Source organism: Hyaena hyaena, unplaced genomic scaffold (assembly GCF_003009895.1).
Source record: "Hyaena hyaena isolate Hyena2069 unplaced genomic scaffold, ASM300989v1 scaffold_7, whole genome shotgun sequence".
NCBI classification, from domain to species: domain Eukaryota; kingdom Metazoa; phylum Chordata; class Mammalia; order Carnivora; family Hyaenidae; genus Hyaena; species Hyaena hyaena.
In genome coordinates, this window is record NW_024080639.1 from 5,740,846 (window position 1) to 5,762,322 (window position 21,477).

At 46.9% G+C, this 21,477-nt stretch overlaps 1 protein-coding gene across 2 annotated transcripts; it reads right to left on the reverse strand.

Annotated features, from left to right (window-relative positions):
• Positions 1-3,991: 3,991 nt before the first annotated feature.
• CUNH16orf78 (chromosome unknown C16orf78 homolog) lies at positions 3,992-18,245 on the reverse strand. Of its 2 annotated transcripts, none has more exons than XM_039241324.1 (5): positions 17,960-18,245; positions 15,017-15,124; positions 14,434-14,551; positions 6,424-6,679; positions 3,992-4,284 (listed from the first exon to the last, which is right to left on the reverse strand). In XM_039241324.1, the coding sequence occupies exons 1-5, from the start codon at positions 18,107-18,109 to the stop codon at positions 4,137-4,139; spliced, it is 780 nt and encodes a 259-aa protein (XP_039097255.1). In that variant the 5' UTR covers positions 18,110-18,245; the 3' UTR covers positions 3,992-4,136. The 2 variants fall into 2 exon arrangements, with proteins under 2 accessions (XP_039097255.1, XP_039097247.1); XM_039241316.1 differs by having other exon boundaries at positions 14,434-14,554.
• Between the last annotated feature and the right edge of the window lie 3,232 nt (positions 18,246-21,477).

A 21,477-nucleotide genomic window follows, 5' to 3' on the forward strand; every position in this document is an offset into this window, starting at 1 on the left:
TTGAATAAATAAGAACCCAGAAATATGACCGATGTCAGGGCTATTTATTGTGATTTAAATTTCTGTTTTGTTTGCACTCTGGGAGAAGAATTTAAAAGCCTGAGAATTCTTTATGCTTGGTTCTCTGAATTCCTCCCTCCCAACCCTCCCTTCCCAGAGCGAGCAGCTCTCTCACCATCCACAGGCCATTTCTGCTGCCAGGCCGGGGCAGAAGGTGCCTGCGGACAGCCCAGCTGCCTTGGTCTGGTAGCCTTGGGACTGGGGGCAGAGGAAGCATAAGCCGTGGGAAAAGGACCCGGCACAGCTGTGATGGAGATGTATCTTGGACACTGGTAGCATCCTGGAGATGACAGGTCCGTCCTGGGAGCCATGGCCATGTGACCCTTCTCAGAAGGCAGGCTCACAGCCTTGGGGCCTCCTTGCAGAAATCCTTGAGCTGGCTTAGTGCAGCACCAAATGGATCTGGAACTTTTGAGCTCTTGTGGGCTGTGACCCACAGAGATTCAGCAGTGACTGGTGTAGACTGACACCAGGGACTAGGAGCCCTATGCACCCGGGCATAGCACTCCTATATCCCAGGCCCTGGGGCTCTGACAGAGGGAACCCCACCCCTGACTGAAATCGAATTCCCCACCGGTCCAGCATGGCAAGGGCACAAAATCGGATTGATAGTAATTTGATTTAGGAAGATGTGCCATTCCTTTTATACCCAGGTTTGTGGAATAAGGCTCAAAGCTCTCGATGGCAGGAATTTTTCTTTTTGGTCTGTTTGATTATTGTATTACAGACCTTAGTACATTGCCTAACACACAATAGGCATTGAAGGAATATTAACGTATAAAGGCACAAGTAGAAAATAATTTATTGGGTGCCCACAAAATGCTAGAGACGCTATAGAAACTCCTTAGATTCTTATTTCACAAACACCCTAGAAACTTGGTATTCTTGTCCACATTTTCTTTTCCTTCCTTCCCTCCTTCCTTCCTACCTTCCTTCCTTCCCTTCACCCCTTCTCCAATTTTAGTTGTCCTAATGTATTTACACATTCTTATAAGCAATGTATTGTTTATGTGTGTATTTTTACTTTGTATGTATTTTTATTTTGTATGAAGGTTAGTGTGTAACATATTATCCTGTTTCCCATCATTTCCATCCATCATGTTTTGCCATCCACCTTCCCATACATGGGACAGCCTCCAGCACCCAACCACCTGTTAACCCCTGGGGGGGGGGGTCACCCTCTAATATATCTCCTGTGACGGAACTTCTTCGAAGTATATACCCCAGAGTGGAACTGCTAGTCTCTGTGATGTCTGTGACTTCACCAAGAAAGGCCACAACAAGCCTGTGCTATCTACCAGCGAGGCTTGAAGCTCCTTTATTTCCGTATCTGGGCCAATGCTGGCATTCCCCAGCTTACTAATATTTTCCAGTCTAATTAGGTATAAAGTGACACCTCATTGTTGTTTTAAATTGCATTTCTTGTCCCCATTTTGGGGGAAGAATTGAAGCTTCAGAGAAGTGATGTGCCCAGGGGTCCTCAGCTGGTGTGTGCGTAGCTGGGCTTTGCCCACCCTCTCTGGGCTCAGGCTGCAGTTACCTGGGGTTCCGCTGCCCCTCATCTGGGCTTGACGGCTCTCCCAGCAGACGCCCCACTCTGTGGGTGCAGGTCTTCTGCTGTGATGGAGCTCCACCTGGTGGCACTAAGGGGGAACTACCGCTGTGGATCGGGGGGGGGGGGAGAGGCTGAACCACCTCACTTTTGAGGCTCTTACTGTTTTCTAAAAGTAATTTTTCTCATTTTAATTTTTTATTGAGACCTAATTAACACATCACATATTAGTTTCTGGTGATTTGCTTGTAATAAGAATTTTCAAGATACAAATATACAGCAACTCCCAAATATACAGCACCCCATTATTAACCAAAGTCACCATGATGTACACTACATGCCCAGGACTGGAAGCTTCTATCCCCTAGTCACCTTATCCTCGCAGGTGGAGGGGGCCCGAACTGCTTCACTTTTGAGGCTATTATTTTTAGCAAACAAAACCAGAACTCTTATTCGTATACTTTTTAAAAATGTGCTTTTAATTAAAGTATGTATCCCTGCCTAAAAGGCACGAATCCCAAATATACAGCGAATGAATGCTACAAGTGAACACCTGTGTAATCAGCACCACAGGTGCCCTCCAGGCACTACACACTCTCCTCCAGGGGCCACCGCTATCCTGGCTTCTCACACGGTAGATTCCTTTTGTCTGGGGTGGGGTCTGTTGTATAGAGGGAGCCATACAGCCATCCTCCTTTCTGTATCTTGCTATTTTTGCACGATATTGTGTGCTTCATTCACCCATACTTGTTCATTCTCGTTTCTATGCAGTATTCCATCGCAGGAATACACTGCTACTTAATCTTTCTACGACTGATGGATGTTTGGGTTGAGTCCAGTATTTGGCTGTATTGAATAAAGCCACTGTGGACATTCTAGGAGGTCTTTTGGTGCACATAGTTGTACAATCCTGTGAAGGACGTATGAAGCGACGAATCCTGGACCACAGCAAAGGTGTGTATGCAACTTTATCTTGTTAGTTTCCAAAGTGATTGTGCCAAGCTACCATCCCAGTGGCATGTTGAGTGTTTTCTTTGCTTTACATTTTCCACTATAATTGGATCGTCCATTCTGGTGAGTGTTAGTGGTTTTGCCTTGTATTTTTCATTTGCATTCCTGATAACTAACGAAATTTCTTATGTTTATCGGTCACTCAGCTAACACTTTTGTGAGGTGCCTACACAAGACTTGGGCCCATTTTTTATCATGTTACCTGCCCTTTTCATATTAACTTATGGGAGTTAAAATATATCATCTGAGTATGAGCCTTCTGTCAGATCTATCTCCTTGCATGTGGGTCACTTGCCTTTCACTCTCTCACTGATGTCTTTTGAAGAGTGAAAGTTCTACTTACAATACGGTATAATGTATTAATATTTTATTTTTTTACTGAGGCTTTTTGTGTTAAAATTTTTTTTTGCCTATCCCAAGGTCATGGAGATTGGCTCCTATGTTTCTTCTAAAACTTTTCACAATCTGCATCCATCCGGAACTGATTTTTGCATTTGGTGAGAGGCAGAGGGTTGATATTTTTTTCCATATGGACATTTAATTGACCAGCCTGATTTATTGAAAAGATTGTCTTTTCACCTCCGCACCACAATGTCACCTTTGCCATAAGCCGGAGGGCTGTACCCGTGTGAATCTGTTCCCGGTGTGTGCGGGTTTCTGTATCTGGTGACAACTCCGTTAAGAAAGGTAACGGAGAGGCCATTTCAGAGTCTGTAAAACAGTAGTGTACACTGTGCGGCAGGTGGCGCTGTCTGCCAATGGTCCCTGGCTTGGGGGTGCTGATAAATGTTCTTTTCTCAAAGTTGTCTTTGGGGCTCACTGTCGCTATGTGGTTAGAATGTCAAGAAGCTGAACTGGAGACTCCCCGTGCCTGTGGAGCCCCCAGAGGAAAGCCCTGTGGACCCCAGGAGAGCACCCAGGTAGCCGCAGCAGCTGTGGGGGTGGGGCAAGGTCCCCTTTGCATTCATTTCCCCTCTTTTTTCCAATCCCTGCTGAACCCCAGGTTCTCTGGGGAGTACCTAGGGTCTAAGCGGCGAGGGTCCCAGGGGAGTCCCTGACTTGAGGGTCTGGGAGCACCAAGCAGTCCCATGAAGATGTGGCATTCAGCCTCCCACAGAACCAAGTCCCACATAGGCAGGGGTGGGTGGGGGTGGTGTACAAGACCTGTGATGTGTGTGTGTGTCCCCAACCAGTCCCCCTTCCTGATGTCCCTCTGGGGACTCTGGGTCTCCATTTCTCGCTCCTTCTAAGACTCCTTTTATAAGAAGCCCTTTCTAAGGAGTCTTCTTTTGGTGGCAAGAAAACCCACCATCTCCCCCAAGTCTGTTCTGATTTAGGTCAAGGACAAATGCTACCTCAGGACACTGATTCATGCAGTCTAGCCTTGTTTTCTGATCACTACGGTCTAAAAGGGATGCACCAGGTCAGATGGCATGGGGTGCCAGGGGATGTCACCTGGGGGGACAGAGATCCAACAGCAGAGGAGGCTGCGGCCGCCTGGAGAAGGAGCTGCCTAGAGGGCCACGCTGGGGATTTGCGCGAACACCTTTTTCGCGTCTATCTCCCCTTCGACCATGTGGGGGTGGATGTCCACGTTCATGCCTGCATCCTTGCACAGCTTGAGCAAGGTTCGAATGTTGTTTTTGGACAACCTCAGGTATCTGCGTGAGACAAGGGCCAAAGAAGTCAGCGGAGGGTGGAGTCATCATAGCTTCAAACTTTATTGAAAAGAGCTTAGACTTAAGCAGTGTGGGATCTCTAAAGGGAATGGGCCGTGTGGACATTCCGGAGCTGACAGAGATCTTATGAAAGAGAGGGACACCTCACAGAATGGGTGGGAGCTTTTACTGGTATAACTCTTCTGGAAAGTAATTTGGCAACATGGATGCCAGGCTCCGCCCCTGTTCCCCAAGTCCCTCCCCACCAACAGTTCCTGATCTTTGACTCAGGAACTCCACTCAAGCCTTCAATGAATCCCAAGAAGAGAAGCCAAGGGGATGAAAAGCTATATAAATCAAAGTATCCACTTTGGGGTTATCAAAAACAGGAAAAGGAAATTCCACCAGCGAAGAATGGTTAAGCAAATAACAGAATATCCATTCCAAGGACTCTTCTGCCAAAGCTAACATGCCGTCAGGAAAGCAGGTGGGATATGACGGTCATGATCCATTATGCCATGTGGGGAGACACACAACTGTCCAGGTGTGCATAACCTCAGTGAGGCCAAGGCCTGGGCCAAATACAGAACAGTGGCAATAAAAGCTGAGTAAAATTGTGGGGAAGGGGAGTATTTTCTTATAGTATCATTCAAACAATTTAAAAGTTTGGCCATTGATTGAAAATCTTAGCTAAAGCCCCACAATTCTGACTTACACTGGAGAGTGAAATTGATCCTATCTATGCTGTGTGGTCTAGAGGGTATCTCTGTCATCTAGATAGAGATGAGAGCTCTGTATTCTACCAGCAATCTTGACCTTGTTCCCAGCTTTAGTATAAGGAGGTTGGCCCCCTACTCAGGCCACCTGCTGGTTGCTTACTTTGCTACAGATGATGGGGGAGGAACTGGATATTGATATAACCATTGGGAATGGTCTCCCTCTCCTTCAAGATTTGCCCAGAGCTTACCTTTCTTATAACCATCCTAGACCCCACTCTCAAGCCCCATGTCTGGACCACTTTTCCCTGACAGCACCAGTCAGGGTCTGCCCCTTCTGTCCCTGACCACAGCTCTGAAAGATCTCACACAAACATACATGTGAGCACTTGCTAAGATCCCATTATGGATAATTTCGTCTTTTTGTTGGATGGCTTGTTGGATGCCATCTCTCCAAATATTCTCTCTCCCTCCTTGGAGGGTAGAGGCTCTGTCCAAACCTCTTTTCTGCCCACCATGAAGCCCAGGTAGGCTGTCTGTCGGCCAGAGTCAACTAGAATCACCCTGTCAAACTGAAAGCCATAGCCAAAGTCATCCATCCATGGAAAGGGTCAAGCTAGAAGTCTCCTTCAGTTGGGGAGGCTGCCATTCCACACATCCATCTCTCAGCCAGTCAGTGAGCAGAGAAGGACTTTGTAATGGCGTCACTGCATGCCAGGCATCTGAGGCCAGTGTTGAGACTACAGATGAGTTCACTGCTGTTCAGCCTACAAGGACATCCACATTATTCTGTTGTCCGTTTCCTTCTCTACTGAAGTTTCTGAATCTTGTCAGTTACATCTTTATAGTAAAGGCTAGTATCAGGCTTGGGAGGGGTGCTTGAATTTGGGGACGGAAACCAGCAGGTCCTGATAAATACGACAAAGAACTAGTGAGAAAGAAAACCTTTAGTAAGAACGGTAAATAGCAAAAGGCTCACACTCTTATTCATAGTGCCTTCGGGAGTCCAAAACCCCAGCGTATAGTAGGTGGCCAACCGAGGAGGGAGTGTGGCTACTATCACCAGCAACTTCACACCACAGTGTGAAGTCCCTTAGAGGAATTTCCTGTTAAATGGCCACAGACCACTCACTCTTTCATTGTGGATTATATTCATGGTTTCTACTGTGAAACCTATGGAAGTATCAGAAGGGTGGTGGAAGCGTCCAGAGGCGTGGCCTCAAAATGGCAGCACCTAAGTGCTGTGCCTCATCCAAGGGCTGGTCCACCCGCAGGTGAGGCTGCTAGAAGCCCAGCGGCTTCGGCCCTGGATCAGCCCTTCAGGACATAAGGACGGACCCCATCCCGCCACCGCCGCCTCCCCTCCCCCGGCTCAGCCCAGCTGTCTGAACCAGACTGTGGGGACCTCTGGAGCAGGGCCGCTCACCGGCAGCTCAGCACCTCCTCCGGCTTCAGCATTTTCACCATCTCCACCTTGGGCTCGGTGCCCTTCTCCATGAGGCTCTTCAGCTTGCGCTCATAGGAGACCTCGGGCATCCTGCTCACCACCCAGTCTCTCAAGATCGTTGACCTCCGAGTGTTAAAGACAGGGTCCTGCAGCACGGGGTCCAGGATGCTCTGTCGATGGTATGGCATGGGCCGCTGAGTGGGCTCCAGGGTGAAGGTGTCCTTGATCTCTATTTCTGACATTGGACAGATGGCAGGGAGTTAGAGCCTGGTAGAGGCGAGAGGCAGGGCGGACAGGGAGGGGTGAGGCTGGCGAGTCTGCATGGGTTTCAAAGGATGGCCCCTTGTGAGATATGAGGTCCTTTCAAGGCCTTGCAGTCTCTTCTTGGCATTGGCTGAATTCTCCCTTCTCTTTTCCTCCCTCCTTTCTCCCTGCCCCTACCCCCCGAAGCTCGCTCCCCTTCTCTCCAGTTAATCCCCCTCTCACCTTCCCTTCTCTCCATCCTCACCTAGAGGGAGCATAGCCTGGAGGAGGCGGGGGAAGAGATCAGAGGTGGACTCTGACACGGCTTTTATTTTTATTTTTTTAAGGAAATTTTTCTAATGTTTATTTTTGAGGGAGTGAGACACTGTGAGTGGGGGAGGGGCAGAGAGAGAGGAAGACACAGAATCTGAAGCGGGCTCCAGGCTCTGAGCTGTCAGCACAGAGCCTGATGTGGGGCTGGAACCCACAAACCGTGAGATCATGACCTGAGCGAAGTTTTACTGACTGAGCCACCCAGGTGCCCCTGACACGGCTTTTAAAGGAAAAAGAGATGATTAGATGAAAAGGGGAGAAAAGTATTGCAGGCAGGGGAAATAGCATGCGCAGGTGTGAGAAACAGCATGGCAGGCGTGAGGAACAGCATGTGCAGGTGTGAGGAACAGCATGGCAGGCATGAGGAACAGCATGTGTGGCAGGAGGAACAGCACGCACAAAGACACAAATGTATGAAATGAAAAGGTGAGTGTCAAATGTTACCCAAATATGGGGTTTGGACTGAATTTAAATACCATGGGGGCTAATGCTTGGAGAATTTAATATTTTTCTTCCTCCTGAATTTACCACTCAGTATTTTATAGATTCTTTTTTGCTAATGAGAAGGGAATATTTTCTCCCCATTTCCATTTCTGACTGGCATGACTAGTATAGAGAAAAGACTATTGCTTTACAATGTATTTTTTCTAGTCCACTAACCACAAAACAACATTTTATTGTTTCTTTACTAGACTCTCTTGAGTTTTAGAGATGATCATGGCATGATCATACCAGGGGAACAATGAAAATATCTTCCTTCTAACATTTAGAAAAATTATATGCTCTTCTTGACATATTGCATTTGACAGACGTTCTAACACAATGTCAATGATGATGAGAGCAGTCATGCCTCATTTTGTTCCTGATTTTAATTAAAATAATTAGCATTTCATCATTTAGAATGATACTTGCCACTATTTTTGGTGTGCTTTATAATATTTAGCAGCTTAATAATTCTTAGTTTACATAGAGTTTTTATTAGTAATCAGTGCTTTATTCTACTTACTGCTTTTCTGTCACTGACATGCTTATATGGTTTTTCCTTTATTTTACTAATGGAATAAATTATGTTCTTAGATATCGTGGTATTGATAACCTAACCTTTCCTAACTGCTGTAAGAAATCTCACTTGGTCATGGTGTGTTAATTTCATACACTGACATAGATGATATATTTTCACACATTTGGCATATTTGCTAAAATTTAAAAAATATTTTGCATCTATATTACTTCTTTGCAAATATTTTAATATTGTGGTTGTGGTGGCTTCTGGGATTAATGCAAGAATATCTGTGTGTTATACGGTCCAGAATAGTTGAAGTGATAATGGAGATTATTTGTTTCTGAAAAGATTAGATAGAACCAAGTGGGAAGTCTTTTGTTTTGGTGACTTTTTCAGTGGGGAAGTGTCAACCACCTTTCAGTTTTTGCTTCAGAAATTGCTTTCCTCAACGTTTCTTTATTATAACAATTTAATTTTTTTAATGTTTATTATTTATTTTTGAGAGAGAGAGGGAGAGAGAATGAGCAGGGGAGAGGAAGAGAGGGAGGGAGACACAGAATCCAAAGCAAGCTCCAGGCTCTGAGCTGTCAGCACAGAGCCCAACACAGGGCTCAAACTCATAGACCGTGAGATCATGACCTGAGCCAAAGTCAGACACTCAGCTGACTGAGCCACCACAGGCGCCCGTATGATATCAATTTTAATAATTTATAGTATGAGAGGAAATGATCTATTTCTTCTAGGTTTTTGAATGTAATCGGATAGAGGTGCATATAGTATTCTATTACAGCTCAGTTCACGTATTTCCCATCTTTGCTTACATATTCTCTCTGTATCAAATCTTCTACATTTTTACTCTTTTTTTTTGAAGTTTATTTATTTATTTTGTGGGGGGAGAGGGAGAGAGAGCATGCAGGAAGGGAAGAGGCAGAGAGAGGGAGAGAGAGAGAACCCCAACAGACTCTGTGCTCAGTGCAGGCAATTCTATTTTACCAACTGTGAGATCATCACCGGAACAGAAACCAAGAGTAGTCAGATGCTTACCTGACTGAGCCACTGAGGTGCCCCTACTCTTCTTTTTAACAATGGTCATGAGAAGTTCATACTACTCATCATTTGCATTTTATTTTTTTTATTTTTTTTAAATGTTTTATTTATTTCTAGGAGAGAGAGAGAGAGAGACAGCATGAGCAGGGGAGGGTCAGAGAGAGAGGGAGATACAGACTCTGAAACAGGCTCCAGGCTCTGAGTTGGCAGTAAGCACAGAGCCCGATGCGGGGCTCGAACCCACGAACCGCGAGATCATGACCTGAGCGAAAGTCGGATGCTTAACCGACTAAGCCACCCTGGCGCCCCTCATCGTTTGCATTTTAAAAAGCCAGCTTTGGGTTGGGCCTTTTAACTGTTTTTTAGCTTGGGTTTGATTAATCTCAGCTGGTATTTATTTAATGGAATAAAGCTTTCTTTTTCACGCAAATTATTTCTTCTATCTTCTTGTAAATAATGAATTGCTAAAAGTATTAGTTTTTCTTTCATCTTTTTGTGTTACACAGGCAAGAATTATTAGTTTTAGTTTTTAAAATAAATTTCCTTTTAAGGCTAGATTCTGCCTTTGTTCCCATAGGTTTTGGTAAGAAACGGGCTTATTTTCATGAATTCTTTTCCCCTCTGATACAGGGTATTTTAGGAGTGTATTTCTTCATTTCTGACTGTTGAGTTGGGAGTATCTTTTAATTTAAATGTTATTTCTAATTATTGCTTCAGGATAATGCTGGTGGCCCTAAGATCTTTACTTTGTGAATGTTAACGTTTTCTTTGAGATGAAAATGAAGATGAGTTTTGTAGATACTTTTTAGCCACATAAAAATGCGTTCTCTGTTCCAATATAAACTTATGTCTATTTGATCCAAAAAGAGACATATAAAGAAATAAAAGAGGCATATTAAAATCTCCCACTCTACTTGTGTTTTTGTTATGTTCTCTTTGCAGGTCTCAATAACTATCTATTCAACTACTATATTTTTTGGTGTGTGTAGGCTTAGGATTATTACTTATTCTCTTTCACATTTAAAAGTATCCCTCTTTTACCTGACATGTTTCTTGTTAGCCTTAATTCCACCTCATTTACTTGTATTTCCTGTTATCTCTCAGACTATTCTTTTGTTTTCAGTCTTTCCGTGTTAAGCCTGATTTTAAGTGTATCTAGGTTCTGATCTGTAAACCAGTTATTTGGTTGTTTGGTGCCTTTGCTCTCACCTAGAGCATTTTCTTTTTCCCTTTGTGAGTAGATTTTTCTTCCCGTAAGCCTGCAAGCTCTCATCAAGAAAGTTCGGGGGCGCCTGGGTGGCTTAATCAGTTAAGCGTCCGACTTTCACTTAGGTCGTGATCTCGCGGTTCGTGGGTTCGAGCCCTGCGTCGGGCTCTGTGCTGACTGCCAGCTCAGAGCCTGGAGCCTATTTCAGAGTCTGTGTCTCCCTCTCTCTCTGACCCTCCCCTGCTCACTCTGTCTCTCTCCTAGAAATAAATAAAAATATTTAAAAAAAACTGCTTTGCTAGAACTTGTCTCAGATTGGACTGTCCAAAGCTTAAAAAAAAAAAAAAAAAAGAAGAAAGAAAGTTCGGGAATTTTACTGGGCTCTGTTGAGGGGGAATGATTCTAGACCTCACACAGTTATATAAATACAGGGACAGCTGTCTGGAAAGAGGCACACTGTGCAAGGTCTCATATGAGTTAGTGGCTGAACTGGGACTCTGTACGTGCAGTAGGGTGCTCTGCACTGACAGCAGGTCCCCGGTCCCATGGCCTTAGCAGTCCCTGTTGATGCATAGTAAAATTGGTGCTATGTTCCAGAAGAATCATGAGCTGCATATCCCCACCAGCGTAAGTGGGAAATCCCTTGGAGAAAGAAGCATAGCTTTTTCGGAGGTATCTGAACATCACCTCGGTCAAGGTAAGTCTCATGTAGGAAAAAGAAGAGTAGTAAAGTAAATGGTAATAATAATTAAACGTATGTCTGAAACTTATCGAGTGACATCTGTGCCAGGCAGTGTTCAAGGAGCGTCCTAGAGTGGAAGCCAATGCAGGCGCACAACCATATCATGTCCATTTAACAGATGAGAAAGCTGAGGATCAGAGAGATTAAGTCATGTGCCCAAGACGTCAATTAGTGATGGATCTAGGAAAATGTGAACCCAGGTCATTGGTCTCTTTTTCTGGGCTCCCGACCTGGCTACCATCTGGGCAAAGATGAGCCACATTCCTGAGTCCGTGGCTGAACAGCTAGATTTATGCTGGGCTGTAGTTGGGGCTCTGAGGGCTGACTCTGTGCTCATGGAGACAGAGGGTATCACTGCCCTCTAGCCCTCAGCATGAGGAATGCCCTCCTGCTCTGGGATCTGTGCACTGCTCCTATGCCCAGGGAGAGAAAGCCAAGTGAATTCCCCTTTCCTAGTCTAGCCGGCTCAGACTTTGCCAAGATTTACTTTGGAAAGTGCTCCAATTTCTTTCCAAGGGCCTTTTATGGGACCATAGCCAGAGAGACATTTTACAAATTCAAAGCCAACGTCGGTGGCCCTCCACGCGGGTCAAGGGGGCTGGTGAAAGAGAAAGGGGAAAAGTGTTTTCAGATAGTTCAAGGGTGGAGGGAAGGGAGCAGCCCGGGGCCCACAGCAGCAGCATGGCAGCAGGCTGGCGCCTCCTGGGTGCGACAGCGTGGTGGTCACTGGCGGGCTGGGGGTGGCATTTCAGCTGTTGAGAGGAGTGAATGGGAGCTTTTGTGAAAATGGGGAGGGGGACAAAGATGAAGTGGTCTGCGTTGAAAAGCACAGGGCTCCACACGGGGGCTGTCACTGCTGTTTTCTGTTGGCTTTGGGTTTCTGGAGCTAGGGACGGTTCTGTGTCACTCAGAACACATGGTGCGTCACAGATTTTGATTTTGTGGCCATCACAACGCTAAAAACGTGGAGGAGGGGTAGTTGTATCTGTAAGACTGAGCGGCCACATCCTAGTCCAGACGGTGGTGGAGAGCATCTGATGGCCATTTCCCACAGACTCTTGCTCACCAGATCACACAGAAACATGGCATCAGGAGGGCAAAGGCCTCACTCTGCAGACAGGGAACCCGGGATACCCAGGGGATCTGGCTCTTGACAAGGACACCAATAATTCAGGTGCTGAGTGGGGCCAGGAGACACCAGGACCAGAAGTCCTGGTCTAGAATACCCTTACTTGATCTCCATATCTATCTCCACTTGGACTCTTGCCATAGTCCTTAACTGGCTCCATGCCCTTCCTAGGGGTTGCTTTGTCTTGCACTTGACTTCAAAAGCAGATGGTGCCCATTCATTTTAGGCTCTTGCTAGGCTGTGCAGGAAGCTCCCCTTGCTGTGCTCAGGCTCATCCCTGATTCAGTGCCTGGGTGCCACACCTGGATGTCCAGGTGCTTCTTGGGTGCCTCTGAGCACCTGCTGCCCCCCAGTGGCTATTTGTAGTATTACATCAGGCGGAAGAAAACCTCCCCTCTTTAAACTGGGTGGATTTGTCTTGCTGGGGCGGGGGAACTGCAGAGAATCAAAGAACTGCTGGCATTTTGGGCGGTGTTATGACAAGGGTTGTTTTATTAGCTGGTGTGTGAGTTTCTCTTACGGAAGGAACTGCCTTTGTTTAGGAAATTATCTTGATAGACTCCTTTTGAGTGTGGACTAAGACTGTGAAACAAAGGAAATTAAGTGATCCTTCCAAGTAAAAAGCCAATGGGAATTGTGGGGCGAGGAAAGCAGAGGATGGAGGGAGAGGAAAAACAAAGAAGAGGGGGGAGCTAGGCAGGCCCAGGAGCAGAGTGAGACCAGCAAAGTGCCCAAGGGGGCAAAGTTTAAGGAGGTGTTCAATCTCAGGTTCCCGCAAGTGCAGAGTCGGCACCAGAGAGTGAGCGGCTCCTTAAATCTTGTGCCTGGGTGCCAGGCTTGGGCTCCCTCTAGCTCCTGTGCTGGGGACAAAGGACTTGGAAGAACCCTTAAGGGGGATTTGTAATCAACTTCTGGTTTGTTTTCTGTAGAATTCTGCCATGAAATTCTTTTCCTTAGTTGCCCCCAACCTTCAGTAAAGTCTGTTTACACACAAAGGCTTCCGGTGAGAGGTGTGGGGGGAAATGAAGGACGTGGGGCTGGGTCTGCTCTGGAGGCACAGGGAACAACCACGGGAATGGAGATCTGCAGCTGCTCAGAGGCCAGCAAGGAGCCAGACTTGACCCTGGGAGTCACAGAAAACTCAGGAAAGGCGTGGCGCCTCCCAGACGGCCTATGCCAACCTAGTTGCAAAGATAGCACAGAGAGCTCCTGGACACTCTTGCTCAGCTTCTCCTCCTGTTAACAACACAGGCAGGGTGTATTTGTCAGAAGATAATTAAGAAATTAACATCGGCACATAACAGCTTCTTTGGATTTCACCGCTTTTCCCACTAAAGTGCTGTTCTAGGATTCAGTCCAGAACACTGAACTGCATTTAGTGCCAGTCATACTGAAAACCTGATGGGCAAGTGAGTGCAGTTGGGTTACGATGGCGTTGGTGTGTTCAATGAAATGGAAAGGAGGGAGTTTTGCTGGGCATGATGGGAGCAGTGCTGGGCAGGCGGCCTGGCAGCCGCCACTCCAAAGCTTTCGCCCACTCCTCCCCTTTCTTTTACTAGACACCTCCTTTCCAAGAAGCCAGGCACAATCAATGCCACTGTTTTTCCAGCGCCATGGTACAGCCCACCTGAGACTTTGCCACCATTTATTGAGCACCTACTATGCATCAGGCTATCTGCTTTATATGCCTCATCTCACTAAAACCCTGCTGTGAGGCAAGTCCTGTTATTGTCTCATATTCTAGCTGTGAAAACTGGCCCCCACAGATGGAGTGACTCCCTCCAGATTATACAAGTCCAAGTTCACTACAGAGCAGTAGAGCCAAGGGTCGAAGCCAGGCGGCCTGGGGAACTGGGGGCCTGGCATGACGTGAGCCTACCTCTTCCTGGGTGTGAGCGACACCTGGAGGTTTCAGGCCAGCAGGGGTGGTACCTGGGTGCACAGTGACGTCATCACAGCACCTAAACTAGTGAGATGACCTGGAGCTCATGAGGTTGCAGTCACCGAACTGGCTTTAGGAACCTGGGGTACACCCTGAGAAGAGTGGCATCATGAGAAGAGAACCCCCCGTGTGGGCAGAGCAGAGACATCCAGGTCACAGCCAGCTTGTGGTGTGATCCCCAGAGAGCCAGGGGGGGCTCCACACGGCCTGGGGCTGCCGGGCTGGTGTGGATGCTGCTGCTGTGACAACAGTGTGGGCTTCTCGTCCCCCTGAGAGGTGGGCAGTTATGGAGGACGATTCTGGCGTCCCATCGTCCCATCTTATGGTAGGAGGCTCCCCTTACCGGATTTCCGGGGGTTGTCCCTTGAGTAGCTGCCAGGGACCATGCTGAGGCGTCTTCCCTTGGGGTCCATGCCATAGACTTTTTGGTCCTTGTCCTTCTTGGGGCCTTGCTCGGGGATCTTCTTGAAGGGGGCGGGGAAAGAACTTTCACCATGAGGAACAGGACTTGTGTGGCCTCCTCTGCCCTCAACATGAGTGACTTCAGGGGTTTGCAGAAAGGCAGGCAAAGGGGCCAAAGGACAGACTGCTCTGGGCCCGGGGAAGGTGGAGGCCGGGTGGCGTGTTGGCACCCACTCACCCACACGCCACGCTTGGACCCTGCTGTCTCAGAGGGAGGCCATGCGGGGTCACAGAAGCCACAGCCCTTAGGGGCTGGGGGGGCACTTAGGCTTGGGTGCTCTCCCTCTCCACCCCTCGGCTGGCATCCTTGAATGGTCTGGGGAGGGCCGAGAGGAAGAAGATGCCTCCTGGTGAAAGTCAGGGGTGATTCATTTGTGTGTTAGTGTGGAGCAGGGGTGGATTTCAGAGCGTTAAACTGAAACAAAATGTAGCCAGGTACTGTGCAGGGGCGGAGCCTGCGTTACCTTCTCGGAGAAGGCTACTTGGCGGTTCCCTTTCTGGGGTTTCGGGATGCTGTGGCCTTTCTTTTCTTCCTTCCCCGTTGTTTTAGGGGGCACCGCCAACTTGGATTTCTGTTTTTTAAAGACAGAGAGGATTGGACTGTGGTGGCCCCCACAGACGGGAGCTCTAGATCTGGCTGCCCCCACTCTGGCACTTCTGTCCCCCCCATGTCCCCCACAATCGTTCTTCTGTCTCCAGACATGCCCTGATGTCCATGTCACATTGCTCCCAGAGAATGACCTTCTGAATCCCAGGTCTGGCTGCCCCCTCCCCACCTCAGAACCCATCACTAGCTCCCTATGATCACTCCACTCTGGCCCCTCTCTCCAGCTTAGTGGCCCCCCAAATGACCTGGCCCCCAAATGACCTGCGTAGCTGCTACTTCCCTGCCACGGCCTCCAGGCTGAAGCCACGGGAAGGCTGCCCTGTCTTGGAGTCCAGCCAGAACACGCCCTCTGTCCGCAGATCTCCCTCCTCTCCCAAGCCCTCCCCATCCGGTCATCGGACTTCACCGCGCCCTTCCCTTTCCCTCGAGCTCCTCTGGGCCTCTGTGGACTTCTTTGCGCGCATGCCCAGGCTCCTACCCCCTGGGGCGGCGGGGAGGGCCCCACAGAGGGGCATCCAAGCCAGCCTACGAGGGGTGGGGGTGCTGGAGGCCCTCAGGGAAAACGGAATCAGCCGGGTCTCGCAGCGTGCTGCTGGGGCTGGGGCTGGCCTCCAGGTCGGACGCCGGGTGGGAATCCTGCGCTGTTGCTGCGCACTGAGCAACCTGGGGCAAGCGACTGCTCTCTCCGCGGCTTGGTTTCCTCATCTGAAGACGGGCAATAGTAGGATCTATCTCCTAGGGTTATTGTGAGAACTTCATGAATGACAGGGGAAGGGAGAGGAGGCCACAGGCAGCCCCCCTCCAGCCGCCTTTACTGTGTCCCACCCCCTTCCCGCGTGCTCTCTGGGACCTGCCAAGCTTCTTCCAAAATCCGGGTGCCTCTGGGAAAGATAAAGATGCTTGAAGATTTCGTTGTATTTTCAATTTAAATTTGTTCCCTCCGCGAGTCCAAAATTACTTCCAGTAAAAGCCACATAAAAGGTAAAGCCGTGAAAACATTAGAATATAATCTTCATGAGAAGAGGCACATAGCATGTAGAAGTGAATTCACAGAAGGGAATATAAATCTCTGTGATTGATACTGAGTTCTGAGCGACCCAGCAATCGAAATGGGGGGCCAGGAGGGTTGACAACCCATGAATCATTAGCATCTTAATGTAAAATATGTTTCTCAGGTGTGTTTTAGTATGTCTGAGGGAACTGGCATTCCAGACCTTTCTGTAGAGGCATGATAAGCAAGTACATAAATGGTGGGGGACTTTCTGGAAAGGCAGGGCCCACTTTAGTAACGGGGGCAGAGAAAGTGGAGGAGGTTATGGGGAGTTGACCTGGCAAAGCCCATGAGCTAGAGAACTGGGTAAGTCTGAGCCCTGGCTTGGCCCTTCGTTAATTCTGTGAGCTCAGGCAGGTTGCTTCCCTGCACCTCACTGGACTCCCTTATTACCTCACTTCCGCTGAGGGGTTGGAATGGCGCGCACCTTGCATCTCTGCTGGGAGCACTAGACAAGACAACTCGTGTGCAATGCTAAGCATGGGGCCAGGCACACAGTAAATGCTTAATAAGCTTTAGCATTGTCCTACGTAATGCCATTTTTCATCACTCATTTTTCTCTGGGGGTCGGAGAATTCAAGATCAGGGGGCATCCTCCACAGAAGAGAACACTTTCTAAGGACATGGCTTGGTTTTCCATAGATGGTGGTACTGGGGGGAAACTGAGGCAAAACTGATTGCCATAGTTGCTGGAGAGAGAGAGAGGGCGATGCTACAGGCTGAATGGTGTCTCTCCTCCCCTCCCCCCACTCGCATGTTGAAATTCTGACTCCCAGAGTGACAGGGGTGTTAGGGGTGAGGCCTTTGGGAGGCGTTGGGTCATGAGGGTGGAGCCTCCATGAGTGGGATTAGCACCCTGATAAAAGAGACCCCAGAGAGCCCTCCCATCTCTTCCTTGCTGTGAGGACACAGCAAGAAGGTTGCTATCTATGAAGCAGGAAACGGGCCCTCATCAGACACTGAATCTGCCAGCACCTTGATCTTGGATGTCCCAGCCTGTCAGACTGGGAGGCATTGGCTTCTGTTGTTTATAAGCCACTGCGTCTATGGTATTCTGTCACTCAGCGGAGGATGGCCAAGACCAGTGGATTAGAACTCATTGAGATGCTGGGTAGAAAGCAGGAGGTATGTTAGCAGGAGTCCCCGCAGGATAGCAGCAGTGGAGACTGAAGGACCTTTGACCCTGGAGCCGGATGCAAGCTTCTGGGGACAGTGGGGAGGGCCCAGTCTGCCACCCCGGAGATCTTAGAAGCTATTGTCCCTAAGCTCTTCTGGAATGCTGACTGAGACATGCTCCCCTCACCCTGATTAAACTAGAGAGGTTCCTTCCTGGCTCTGCACCCAGGACCTCTCTTTCCTTTTCCTTTAGAAAACTGGCACTTGTAAATTCTTTTCCTGCCCCTTTGCGATGTAAATCTTCTTCTTCCAGCCTCTCACCAGTTTCAGAATCCAGGAATATGTTTCTCAAGGACCAGGAACCCATCCCTTCGAAAGGAAATCACCCGGAAAGATTGCACCCCCTCCTCAGGGTCTCTGTGGGAGGGTAGGGAGCTCACTACCTGAGTGACAGTGAGCACAGCCGCCTAACCACCTCAACAACCGCCCCTCTGCCCCGAGGGCTTCTCTGTTAGTTCATCCAGTGCTTAACACTCTGCCTGCCTTTTGTTTCCGGGGCCTCTGGTTCCATGTCTCCCCTGTTGTAATAGCGCCGAGTCGGTCTTCCACACGAGTCTTCCCACCAGTACACACCTGGAAAGCCTGCTTTTTCTTCCCCTGCCTGCGTTGCAGCCACTCCAGCACCCGCGTGAGGTCGGACATCCGCCTCTCCTCCGCGGTCCGCCACGTGGACCTCCTCTCCGTGGGCAGTGAATCCTTTAGAAGCTCTGATCTCTCTGTCATTCTGAGGTCTTGGCTGTGCCTGGGGTGGGCAGGTGGAACCCCCCGTTTCTGGTGGCTGGCCTGGAGGGCCTCAGGTGGAAAAGGGTGGCCTTGAGGATGTGAACTTGGGCCAGCATCTGGGATATTGGTCTTCAAGGGTGGGAGGTCTAGGGGTGATTGTGAGGTCACTGTCAGGCTGGCCTGCAGGGTCAGGGTGGGCGCAGCACTGGCTGCCTCACATGGGCACTGCCTCTCTGCAGGCACCGTCTCTTATCTGGACTCTGCCACAGCCTCTCCTCCTCTACTTTTGTGGAGATCTTAAACAACCCTTAATTCACATACCTCCCTTTTTCAAAAAACTTCAATGACTCCCTGTAGCCTATAAAAAAAATCTAAATTCCTTAGTTTGGTATCCAGGCTTTCCACAAAGTGCTCTAATTAGAATGAAGATTTTTATAGCCTCAGTTACTTTTATGTTCATTGAACAGATAGTTATCAGATCCCTACTATGTGCCCAGCATGGTGCTGGGGTTATAGTTCAAAATGACATAGCCAGACCTCCTAAAACATATGGGCTAGTGGGAAAGACAAAGCAGCAAATTATTGTTCTATGAATCTTTAAGGACAAATAAAAAATGAGTGCTCTGAAGGAAAGAAATGTAATTCTGTGAACTAGACAAAACAAAAGAACTAGATTTGGATGGAGGGTGGGAGGGTCACGACTCACCCAAGCATGGAGCTAAAGGTTAAGTAGGTCTCAGGGGGGCTCTGGGCCAGAGGGATGAGCATGTACAAAGGCCCTGTGGCAGGAAGGAAGCATGCAGACTTGAAGTTTAACAGAAGGGCCAAACCTAGAGTACCAGGTAGTGAGAAATGATGCTGGAGAGGTGGGCAAAGGCCAGACCAGACAGGACCTTAGAAGTCACAGGTTTGCTCAGACTGGGAAGGAGGGGGGGAAACAATGAAGGGATTCATAAAGAGGGAAGGGACTGACACGATCAAGCTTCCTTTTTTGTGTTAGTAAAGTTTTATTGAAGAAAACTGTGTATAAACAAATGTGCCAGGAGCACCCAGGTTCCTCAGTCAGTTAAGCATCTGGTTCTTGAGTTCAGCTCAGGCCATGATATTGTAATTTGTGAGTTTGAGCTCCGCATGGGGTTCTGTGCTGACAGTGTGGAGCCTGCATGGGATTCTCTCTCTTCCTCTCTCTCTGCCCCTCCCTCACTTGCTCACTCATTCTCTCTCTCTCTCAAAATAAACTTAAAAAAAAAAACAAAATAAAAAGAAATCTAATTTTTAAAAATAAAGAAAAAAATGTACCAAATTCAAATGAAGACATCTGTGTAACAATTTCCTTAGAATTCCTCCCTAAAGTTCCGGCTGGTCAGGGTCTCCCTCTGAGGGTAAACACGATCCTAACTTGTAATTTCACAGGTTTGTTTTGTCCATTAGAGTTTTATATCAATGGGATCATACACATATAGTCTTTCGTATCTGGCTTCGTTCATTTTACAAATATATTTGCAGGATTTTAGCAATGAATTCTATTAGTCTTTGTGTGTGTGGAAATGTCTTTACTTTTATTTTTGGAGAAACATTTGCCAGATAATAGAATTCTTGGGTAACAATTTTTGCCCTAGGATTTTGTATATGCCATTTCACTGCCTTCTGCTCTCCACTGTTTTATATGGGAAATCAGCTGGTAATTACATCATTGCTCCTCTACACATAGGAGTCTTTTTATAATAATAATAATAAATATATTTATTTAATTAAATTAATATTTATTATTAATTTATTAAATTTTATTAATATTTATTAATAAATAAATAAAATAAATAAATATATTATTATTATTGCTGATTTTTTCTCTGTTTTTGTCTTTAATGACAAAAAACATTTTTTAAATGTTTTTTATTTTTGAAAAAGAGACAGAGTGCGAATGGGGGAGGGGCAGAGAAAGAGAGACAGATATAGAATCTGAAACAGGCTCCAGGCTCTGAGCTGTCAGCACAGAGCCCGACACAAGGCTCCATGGGGGGCTCAGACTCATGAATCATGAGATTATGGCCTGAGCTAAAGTCCGATGTCAGATGACTGAGCTACCCAGGAGCCTGTTTTGTCTTTTAAATGCTTGCTCTGATGTGTCTGGGTGTGGATCTCTTTGTATTTATCCTCCTTGAAGCTTCTTGAACTTTGGGGATAATGTATTTAATGTTTTTTGTCAGATTCTGGAATATCTTGGCCACTTTTTTCCATTTTTTTTTTCTGTTCCCTTCTCTTCCTATGTCTGGGAGTCTCATCACACATCTGTTGATGTGCTTAATGTTGTATCACTGGGCTCCAAACTTTTGTTCACTGTTCTTCAATCATTTCCCACCCCCTGATCCTTAGATTGGATCATTTCCATCAATCTATCTCCAAGTTTGCTGATTCTTTCCTTGGCCATGTATAATCTTTTTTTGAGTCTTTATAGTATAATTTTAATTTCAATTATACTTTCAATGCCAGAATTTCTCTTTTTAAAAAAATAATTTTTGGGGTAAATTCCTGTGGTTCATCACTTACATACAACATCCAGTGCTCCTCCCAACAAGTGCCCTCCTCAATGCCCATCACCCATTTTTTACCTCTTACCCCCAAAACCAAGAGCACACCTTACACACTGTATGTTAGTCAATCTGACAAATAAATAAATGTTGACAAACAAAAAAATTTTTAAAACCCTTGTATAAATTGCACAGATAAATTAAGATTGCTACAAAATGAAAGTAACTGATAGTTATTTTGTTAGAAAAAATAAAAATATACTTAGCTCTCTTCAATTGGGTCACTTAAAAATTAATTTATTAGAGTTCCTTGACATACTATTCCTTTGTTACAAAATTCTTCTATTTCACTTATCTTTTTAAAAAAATAATCTCTGCTTCCTTATTTAGAATTTATGGGGGCACCTGGGTGGCTCAGTTGGTTAAGTGTCCAACTTTGGCTCAGATCACGATCTCGCGGTTCATGGGTTTGAGCCTCGCGTCGGGCTCTGTGCTGACAGCTAGCTCAGAGGCCGGAGCCTGCTTCGGGTTCTATGTCTCCCTCTCTCTCTGGCCCTCCCCTGCTCACGCTGTCTCTCTCTCTCAAAAATAAATTTAAAAAAACATTTTTTTAAAGAATTTATGTTGACTCATTGTTGTCATACTTTCATTTAAAATTTTAAGCATTATTTGTTTCAAATCTTTGCTGTATTTGTAGTAGCTATTTGAGGTCTTTGTTAAATCCAACATCTGGGAACATTCAGAGACAGGGTTTATTGACAAATGTTTTCCTAAGCGTGGGTCACACTTTCCTGTTCCTTTGCATATCTTGTAATTTTTTTGTTGAAAACTGGACATTAA